The sequence below is a fragment of the Symphodus melops genome (assembly GCF_947650265.1).
Source record: "Symphodus melops genome assembly, chromosome: 12".
Lineage (NCBI taxonomy): Eukaryota > Metazoa > Chordata > Actinopteri > Labriformes > Labridae > Symphodus > Symphodus melops.
The window spans coordinates 10,223,202-10,234,236 of NC_136702.1; the positions used below are offsets into that span (position 1 = coordinate 10,223,202).

Sequence of the window (11,035 nt, forward strand, 5' to 3'; positions counted from 1 at the left end):
GAGCGTTTGCCATCTTCAGTGGTTAACTTACCAAATTCAATGACGCATGTTTTCCCACTTTACTCTCATTGTATCCAGACATGTTTTTCTTAAGTGTCCAAGTTTTTAGATTTTTATCTCAGTCTGAAAAGTCTAAAAAGTCTCCACATGACTGTGAGGGTCAATAGAATTCATTTTGTGACACTAAATGAACTGAAAAAAAAAAAAAGATTTTCAATGAAATTGCATTGTCTCTTTGTAATTAAGCATCACAAAGCTCCAGAACAGTCTTACAACTGTAGTGAAGAGAATTGTTAGCATTTGTTTCTGAGGTCACATGTACATTTAGAGTTTCCCTCATTTCTGTTGATGAACATTTAAACATTACAATTATAAGGAAACATAGTTATTGTGATATTTCTTTGTTTATCTGTTTCTTTGTTGGATAAATTACACTCTACTGTTTAAAGTAACACAAAATGGGTTTTATTAAAACTTTTATTGTCAAAGTGTCACTGATATTAAAAAGAACAAGATGGTAGACACTTTTTAACTGACTTTTTTCCACAAAGAAAAAAAAACAAATCAATCAATCAACCAGGATTTTCACAGATCTTTGGACTTTGGAAAATGAAATCTAATTAACCTCAATTGTACTATTAGAAGCAATAACCTATAAATCACATGTCAAAACGTAGCAACCCAATAGAAGAGGAAGATCCAAACAAATAATGTATTTGTTTTATTTTCTTTATTTTCTTTTCAATAAAGGGGTTGGGATATCAGATGGTCCACTGACCTTCAGTTAAGAGTGAAAATTAATCGCACATATTTAACAGAAATGTTTCTCTCACTGAGCAGTCACATTATTACAAACCATTGTTTAACAACTCTTTCTGACTCCCTTATTCACTCTCGACTGACTGTGTGTAAACCTGCAGTCCCAGAAAAAGTAATCCCTCCATCATATTGATCATTCCAGACGTGCTGATACTTTCACCCTTTCATTACACTGAAGCCTTTGTGTAAACAAACCTAAAGCCTTTCTATGGAGGCTCAGATTTGAAATTGTAGTGTTCCTCCGTCCCCTGGGCAGACAGGCAATAATGGGGAATAGGGTCATTTTATCCGCAGTTATGATGCAATCATGGCATCCATCTGACACTCCAGGCCTGTGAAGACTGTTTTGTGGTTTGTGCATTGTCTCCTTCTCTTTATGTTGCGCCCGAACAGCAGAAAAATGTGTCCATAAAAAGGATATGCTGCTTTTTTGTTGCCTGCCTGATATTGTGTTATTCATTTGATCTATTTGAAATCAACAAATCTTGTAAGCTTTATAGAAATATTTAAGCAGGTTTCACTCTGCTCTGTTGATAAAGGGAGGATTGCAAAACAATCAAAAAGCGGAGACGTCGACAATCAAAATGAAAAATGGTTTTCCACATCACTGCTTACAAGGCAGTTGCTTTGCACCCGGGTGAGGGGAGCAGTTTCTTTGTCAGGTCTAGTAGAGAACGATATGCAGAGAAAGAGCCATGGGTCAGATTCAAAACCAGTGCATCAGGCACCCTCACAAAAGTGCTTCAATTTGTGGTTCTTTTGTCTTAACCTCTAACCTGGGACTGCATGGAAGTAAAAGTTACTTTAAGGTCATGAAAACAAAAGTTCCCTTAAGCATAAATAATGTAATTTGAATATTATGCAACGCTGCAGTCAGGAAATCGAGTCATCCAGCTGGAAGAAGTATTATATAAATATAAATGTTTTGATGTCACGGATAGCTGGAGGAAAGTTTGTTGATATGACTTTGCTTTTGAAACTTTAAGATGCATCATGGGCTTGCGTGCGCATAGTTTACTCATCTGACATCAAATGAGCTCTGGTTCAGGCCTCTGGAGGAAAGCGCTCTCTGAAAGCAGACCAGCAGCCAGAGGCGAGCGAGGGCAGACCTCGATGAGCGAGATTGTCTTTGCTTTAGAGTGCAGCAACAGATCACGTAGGAACGGACAATCTCACATCGCTTTGAAATAATACAGGGACAGTAGAACATGTCAAGGCGGTGTTTGCAGCTCAAGTTCTAAAGCAAATATTCCTTTCCTTTCTGCAGAGTGTGTTACATATCCTCACAGTGCAGGAGACTCTACATGAGGTTAGGTAATGATAGAGGAGGCGGTGGAGGGGGGTGGGGATGGTCGGGGGGGCTTCAACCTCAGTGGGTGAAAACAAAGAGCAAGTCTGTTTTCAAAAGCTTGGCACATTAAAGCCATTAGCACACATTGTGATTGTGTAATGTCAGATTTTGTATATTATGTAAAGTGAATGTGTGTTTGTTTGGAGGAAGAAGTCTAGGCAAAAACAATAATTTCCCTGGATCAAATTATTTCTCTTTTTCTGTCTCTTTCTCTGTGAATAATACATTTGAGTCTTTGATATGCTAACCAGCCGCCTGCGTGGGGAGAAAATCATGCACTAACACTGCTTCAGCAGATGTCCACAAGGCGCTCTGTTCGAGGTAATTCAGAATTATTTCATATTCATGGCCTGCTGATTTAAAAAGTGCCTCTAGCCAAATGCTGAAACATTCATTCCTAACTGCTGGTTTCTGGTTAAGCAACAATCAGTGTCAATCATTTTGACCCTGCCAGCTGTCATGACACCACAATACTGCAGGAAAGAAGAAGGAAAACAGTTAGTTCCTCTGTTGACTTTGTAATTGTTTTTACAGAAGATATTCCAATTATTAAAAATATGGTCTTGAACATCTGAGAACGCAGTTGCATTGTCAAAGTGTAAAACTGATAAAGTCTAACGGGAAAAAAAAAAAAAAAAAAAGTCAGCCACACAATCAATAAGGCTTTTCCTCATAAATTGTTATTTTTAAAAACTTTAAAAAGAAAAATATCTGAAAATGTAACCATAACTAGAGCCACACTTTTTAGATCCTTCTCTGCAAAGAAACTTTTCCCGAAATAAAGTTTCCAAGAAAAAAGATACAGGACATTTAATGGACTGATTTGACATGGAAATGCACACGGAGCGATCACTGCCTGTCTCCTTTATCCTGTCTTTTGCCAAAACTGTGAACTATTCTTTAAATCAATGATCCTCACATCTTTTCCAATCTGCTCTGTATTTCAAAGGTGTGAAAACAAACTATTAAAAGAATCACACTTAGACTACAGGGTTTATTTTACAGCTAATTAACAGGAAGAAAGGTAACTGCAGGGGCTCGATCTCGGGTGTGAACACAGCACAATCTAGCTGTCAGCATTACACGAGTGTGAAACTGACACGACACTGAGCCTCAGCTGCACAGCAGAGTTCACTTCACAATAGCTAACGTTAGCATGCTGATGTTAGCATGCTGATGTTAGCATGCTGATGTTAGCATTGAGCTCAGAGAACTGCTAGTCCAGAGTTGCTTGCCAGATTCTGAGATGCAGTACAAGCTAACAATTACAGAGGATAAAAAGGGAGCACCACAAAGTTTGAATATTTAGACCTTCACAGGCAAAACCATCAATGCTTTTGACATGCGTCATGAGTGCAGGTAAATTGAAGCAGAAAAGTCAGATGTGTATGGATACACACTGAAAAGAAATGATAGTTATTGTAATTAACGCAAGCCGAACAAAGCCTTTTACAAACTATTAGCAGCCCTTCAGACATGGTGTGAGTCATTTGAAAGACTGAGGTAGGATTAATATGTCATTATGACAAGAATTCAGATATAAATATTAATATTTGTGAGTTGTTTTCTGGGCTCTTTGCCTTTATTGTCTAGGACAGCTGTAGAGAGACAGGAAGTGTTGGGAGAAGAGAGTGCATCGGGGATGACATGCAATAAATAGTCTAGGGCGGATATGAGCTCATGGCTGCTGCGATGACGACTATAGCCTCCATACATAATATACAGTAACTGCTTGACTGGTGCCTCAAGTTCGAAATATCTTTACACAGTTGTCTGCCTCTGAGCTTTACTTACTTTGTCATTTACTGTGTTTCTACATCATTTGACCTTTTCACAAAAAGCTAGAGTTTTTTTAAGAGATGAATTGGGCTGATGACTAACTCACTCTAGTTCAATCAGGAGAGACAAGTAAATGAATCAGAGATAAATATTAATTTGACATACGTCATATTGAATAATTGTCAGAGAATCTTCTGTGCTTGAACTCTAATAATCAAAGACGTCTGCCCTGAGTGGCAGTAAGATCTATCGCTCTGTGGAGTCCAGACACTGGTGGTGGCAGCGTGAGCTGACGATGTCATCTGGGCTGATGGGAAGATGAAGCTGATTGAACTGTAAAGACTTGATGGGAAGATGGTTGATGATGTGATGTTTGGCTGATGGAGTGAAAAGCTGCTCTAACTCGAGAATGGAGTTGACCAGACGATGGCTGATGCTGGGATCTAAAGCTGATGGTATGAATGAACTGGTGGAAGAGAAAGCCACACCTAAGACAGCTGCAATATGATAGGCTAACAATGAGGGAGTGGCCATGTAAAATAAGAACATAGTCACAGTGGGGTCACCCATTGGTTTCTGAAGAGGCATTATGAAGCTCAACTCTGCCGATTGCCATACTGGATATGTTGATTCATACAGTGACGTCTGGCTAATCTAGAGGCAGAAAAAGAGGCAGGCTGAAAAAAGTACTTGATTGCTGAAAGTTGTCCATCTAGCTCGTAATCAAGCCAGTATATTCCAAACAACGAAAACAATATACACAAACATCCAGCCTCAAGTGGATACTCTAAGTACTACAGCGTTTTTTTACTTACATAATCTTCATTTTTCTACTCAAAAACCTCTGTTATTTTTTAAATATAAGCGGCATTTTCTTCTTCTAAAATCCATCTCTGTAGCTCAGACTGCAATATGTTTTCAGAGTAGTGTAGCATAAACTCACTAATCAAATTATGCATCCATCAGCACCTCTCAAATATCTATTAACACTTCCTCCTCATGGGACCAGTCTCCTAATTTGAGCTGCTCAGAAACCCAGCAGTGTATAAAACAAGTCCACAGCTCAGAAACATTGTTCTCAGGGGAAGCTGGCAGTCTAAACAGATGCTGTTCTCCTGCAGAAAGTGAAACATGGTAAGACACAATCTGGTCAGCACTCCACAGGTTTGTGTCGCCTAAAGCCATAGCAGACAGAGAGCAGATTACTGAGCACAAAGTCAAGACCTGCTGCCAGAGGCTATCCACGAGCCAGCTGTCCCCAAACACAAAAAACGGAAGCTCCAGGAGCAGAACATCATGTATATTTAGAGGTGTAGCATGACTAAGGCCGGATGTATGTGGACACCGGAGCAAAGGGGAAATATCTTTCTCTACTCTTAACGGAAATAATGTTTCCCAACTCCTGTTGACACTTTGGAGAATTCTACTGTGTACAACTTGATTTGATCTTGTCATTTTACAACAGCATTTTATATCAATTCAACCTCAGATATATTTTTTATGTACAATCACAAACTGTCTTTCGCGACAGTGATTGACAGTGATTGACTTTATACCCAAATTTGAGCTTTTTCGATACTTGAGAATTACAAATGTCACAACGACTGGCTCAATGTTGAATAGGTCGAGCTTAAACCATGAACACAAGAATGATTTTTATTTTTCTAGTGAGATAAGGTCTTATTCATTTTTGAGTGGTAGTTTCCAGGATATATCTCTGTTATCTGGCTCTGAAGACCGGATAGGGACAGTTTTCATATTAAATTTAAAGACAGTTTACTGCAAGATAGTCTTCTTGAAGCAACTTCTTCATTTAAAACCGAGTGAATTATAACTACTGTTAGATTTAATGTGGAAAGCTTCCTGTGTAATCTACATTTTCTGAAAGGACTTGTTTCCTTTTGGATTACACTTGTTTTGCAGTTAATTGAAATTAATCGATTAATGTGACTCCTATATTTTAGAAAACTTTTTAAAATTTCAAATAAATATTATTCCAAAACACAAAGTTTATGTGGAAAGAGTGTCCACACTCTTGATTGAATGTACATGTTTATCATTCTTGTATAGGACCTCTAACCTGGTGCCTGTTATTGACAAGACGAGACCTGATTGTGTAATAGATGATGGAGAAGCTGCAGGGACGTTTGCCTTGATCTCTCTGGGGATGTGGAGGAGGGAGCTACAGTTACATAAGAGTGAAAAAAAAATACACAGCTTATATAGCTGCTGTCTCTGATTATGAGATCAGGATGTGATGTTCTCACATCAGACCTTTCATTCAACAGCTCACATGGGGAGATTTCAAAGATTTCATGTTTTAAATGAATATTATGTTAGGAGGGAGACAGTAGATGTATTTAAGCCCAGAGAGTTTCCTGCACATGTTGGGGAGTTATTTGAAAAGAAAAGAAATAAATCTTAGATTTTCATGCTTAAGAAAATATCTTGATGTTTCAGAAAACTCTTTCACGTCAGTTGTTTGTAAAGTTAAAAATGTGGCTATTGATATCAATGACTTTTTTATTTCTGAAAGATGGTTAGCAGTGGTGGAGGATGGTTTTTTCCCCCGATCTTGTCCTACATGAGCTAGTAGGGTTTTTTTTCTCTAAAATATTCTTCCCAATTTTGATCAACAGCCAAACTCACTTTGAGTGGTTAGCTCATACACACAGACTTGAACAAAGAGAGAGTTGGAAGCGATGACTATCTCAGAGGGTAAAACATTTGATTTAACATCATGGTTTCAGGAATTAACTACTTAGCATTTGAAAAAAACTCAAGTGCCGCTAAACAGGCTAACACTGATGCCTCACACTCCCAGTATGTCAAGGTCACTAAACCTGCATGGATTTAGTGCATTTAGTACATTATTTTGCAGTATTTTTAACCCATGCATAATCTTAAATCACTCAACTGTCTATGGGTGTGTGACAACACAACCACTTTAAAACTGACATCTGAAGAAGTTGTCTATGGAAGTAAATCTGCCCCACTTATTGTGAAAACAGTTGTACACTCGTATAAAGCTTTTAGGTAAGAGAATCTGCTAGATCTCTTGCTTCTGTAAAAGCAAATGATCCCAATCTCTTTACACTTTCTCCTTTGTTTTTCTGTTAAAGCACCTAAAACTGACTAAATATCACAGGCTTGAACTAACTCAGCCCATCCTGTGATCATCAACGTGTTGCCAAAATGGTGGTAACACAATGAGTCATTCATCACGCTCCAAACACGACTATTCAGACTGTTGTTGGGGGAGAGTGCTCTCTATAGAACCACACAGAGACAAACGACCACTCAAGATTTTTAATTACTCTTTCGATTTAAGAATTTATCTTTAAATTTTATATCCACTCTTTTGACTCCCACCTAGACGGCTTTTTGGTTTTAGTTGGTTTCACATGGCGGGCTTAATAGCACTGCTTCACTTAGCTGCATTTAACTGTGTGGTTGTTCTTCACAGATGTAAAATAAAAGTGTCGAAGGTAGAATCACATTTTTACTATTTGTACAAATGCTGTGTTTCTAAGGAATAAATGTGACTTAATTAATCCTGTAATTTCATAACAGCTAAGTACAAACAGATCAACACATAACAGGATTTGTGTAAAGGTTGTTCATTGTGAGTGTGAATAATGACAGCAGTTATGTGAGCACTGCACGTCATTGAAGCAATGAGTCACTGTTATTTTCAGCATTGTGTTTCTGACATTTTCACACTACACTTAAATTGTTCATCTACAGAACATGGAGGTTCAGTCAGCAAAGATTCCTCTTTTTAAATCCATTTTATGAAACAGACGTGGCCGAGCCTTAACGGCTGCAGGAGCTAGTTCTACATTTTTAAACATGAACATAGCATGCATGCAGCTGTCTTTATCCTCACACTACTGTGCCTATAGACTATGCTCCTTCTATGTTCTGCCCTTGCTCTGTGAATATCAAACTGTGATAGCAGCCCACCATACATCACTGTCACAGCACAGACTGCTCCAGGTAATCTATTTGTCCTGGTAAAATATGGTGCAATTTGTTCCAGGGATTTTGCAAACCCAGCAAAAAAAAAGCAACCATTTCAGCTGCTTCTTATGCAGATATGGCATTTACTGGCTGAGGTGCTCAAAAGTAAAGTTTGCCATTCAAGTCACAATTCTACTAAATGATTGTGTCATAAATGTGTTAGGTTTTTCTTTTTTTTAAAATTTATTTCAAATTGCCAGAACTGTTCTCGATTGGCAGCTGAACAACACTAAACCTCAGCTTTTGTACCCGAATGTTACTGTGAACCTGTAGCAGAGCCCGTTTAAAGGTTATAGTGAGTCTGTGGTCGCTATAGAGTGAATATCTCAGGCTGCCAAATCCTTAAAGATAAATGACATATTCTTTTGAATTTAAATCATTTTATTTAAACATTTCTGATGTATATCTTGAATGTAAAGGAAATGAGGTGGTCAAACCTCCTAATCCATGCAATGGATTTTTTTCCTGGAGCAGCAAAGCAAGACAAAGAGCTTAAAAAATGAATAACTTTTCCTAATGTCAAGTTTCTAATGCTTCCAAAGAGATAAGAGTTTCTTAAATGTTTGGGTCTGTGTTGCACACTGATCATTGTTACATAATGTTACCAAAGTGAAATCCCTCTTTCAACCCTAGATTCTAGATTTCATTCTCCTGTTGGTGTTACACAAGTTTCATTGGACTGAAAACATTCAGTTCATGCACCATCAATCAGACTTCAATCCTCTTGGACTCTATCAGAACATCCTGGCCCTTACTGTCGTCTTCGTCTGTAGTTCCAGTTATGTAACATTATATAACTTTGTGATTTACAGCTTTACTCAAGGATGAGCTTCAGCACTAATTTGATGCCTTTCCCTTTTTTTTTTTTTTTTGCTTCATCAAGACGCCATCTCCTGGCATTTACATTGGTGATATATTGAGAGGTTTAGAATACGATTTAGAATAATATATCATATTTGTCATGACAAACTGTGTCATGTGAGACTCTGAGATAGAAGTAAAAGGTCACAGTCAGATGATGAGAGGGGATTCCGCCGCCCTCCTAATGGCTCTTTATGATGTTCTAGGTCAGCAGTGCATTAGGGGAACATTTCCTTATGCAACAAACTGCCAACCGCAGAAATGCTCAGCATAACTTCAACAGCTTAATGGCTTAAAGAGAGCGGGAGCAAGAAAATGACATTTAAAGAAAGAACAGGTTGGCAAATCATAATCAAACTATTATTAAATTCTAAATTTGACTGTGTAAAAAGGTTCAGGCTGCAGACAGATGGACTTCACAGGGCTGCATCACTGTAGATACTGTACTGTGTACTTCCTCCAGAGTCCCATCTCTGGACATGTTTGGGAAACAAATCAATCAGTGTCAATTAGAACTGCATTCAAAGCCAGCCACATCCTGGGAGTCAGGCGCTTGTCCTGCACTTAACAGCAGGCAATGCAATTACACTGCAAGCCCGGCAAAGTGCTCGGGTTCTGAGAGGCTCAACCAGCGCGTATAAAAGGCTCTCTCTGTCTTTTATCTGCTACACTCTCAGGTATCCTTCTGAGCTAAGACTATTTCCCTGAGCATCGCTCTGTTTCACATCTTTCATGTTGTGATCCCAACCACAGTTTGGGATATCATTCTACATAAGTACACTGATCTTCAAAGACCCTCCCTCCTCTCCCTCCTCTCCTTCTTTTCCAGCTTCCTTCATTGATTTCTGCAGCACAGTGTGTGCAGACACTTCCTCTCCAGCTGTTCTTTCTGGAAAAAGGTGAGAACGCTGCACTTTCACAGTCTGAGTTAGACTCTGACACGTAGGAGCATAATCACATTCGACTTGCAGTGTGAATTACAGAAGGAGGCTGCCGTTCTTCCCTCCCACATCGATGCTATATTTGATACTTCATTTGCATACACACAACATGATGCTTGAATAAAGCCTCCAGGAAATGATCATTCAGACAAAGAAAAAAAATAGCTTCCAGCTTCCTGATCGCATGCCAGCCCCAGACACATGCTGTTTAATTCTTTATTGTATATTTTATCATATGTTGAGGGCTGGAATTAAATCTGGTGCCAGGGAATATTCAGTTAGGTTACAAATCATCAAACGGGATAGTCTTTTATATGGTGAATGTTTACTCAAGCGTTGTTTTTAAAAAAGGGTTTAATTGTAAGGCAAGGCGAGTTTAAAAAACACATTTGATGAAATATTTTACATAATGCAGAAAGGCACAAGAACTACAGCAGTAAAAGAGAATTTGCATATGATTTGTTTTGCCTTTAGACGTGCACATTTCAAAGCTGTTGCGTCATCGTGTGCATGGCCTGTTACAAACGAGAACTATACAGAAACAGGACTGTTTCGTCAGGCATTTTATTTTCTGTTCGTGTTTGTACATAATCCCAACAATTGAGTTCTACACTTAATTCAAGGTCCAAATGCTCAAGGAACAATATAAAATACATGTGTTGATTTCTAACGTCAAATTATTTTTTGGTCACAAACAAAGCTCTCAGAATTTGATTCTTTTTCAGGAGTTGCTTAAACTGTCTGTGCTTTATCGTCAGGAATCCCTTTTAAACCCTTACCTTTAATTGTTTAAAAAGAGAGTTGGTTTTAGTGTTTCTGTTTTCTATACTTTCATGTGTCCCAGTCGAATGAGCATCTAAAAACAACACTGTATGAAATAGCCTTCCTGTATTTTTTTCCCCCCATTTTTTATGTATGGATCATTTTTAGGTTGTATTTTATAAGTTTGAAAGCTGTAGCAGAACTTTGTTTTAAACCATGCATCAGTTTCAATGACCCCATGTTTTTATTGTGTGCTTGCTGAATGTATGTTTCTGGTCTTTGTGATCCCAGTCATGACCCGTTTCTGTGGCAACCTGATTTTGAAAATAGCTCCTCTCTAACGGCCCACTGCTGTCGTGAGATATGCACCAACCCACTCCTGATGCATGACTCATTCATTGCTCATTATCATCCCACTCTCATTTCATCCGGATATCTGATGGAGATGGTGTGGGGGGCGGGGTGGAGGCTACTATAAAGCTGGTGTATCCATGCTGTG

General features: G+C 38.5%; 1 protein-coding gene across 1 annotated transcript in view; it reads left to right on the forward strand.

The window, feature by feature from the left end:
* The window catches only part of atf2 (activating transcription factor 2), a 36,279-nt gene extending 25,886 nt beyond the window's left edge, over window positions 1-10,393 (forward strand). The window contains exons 12-13 of the mRNA XM_079357634.1: window positions 9,663-9,732; window positions 10,249-10,393. Of these exons, the coding sequence (XP_079213760.1) occupies window positions 9,663-9,732; window positions 10,249-10,378 (200 nt within the window). The 3' untranslated portion in view covers window positions 10,379-10,393. The remainder of the gene's footprint in view (window positions 1-9,662; window positions 9,733-10,248) is intronic.
* The last annotated feature ends 642 nt before the right edge of the window (window positions 10,394-11,035 follow it).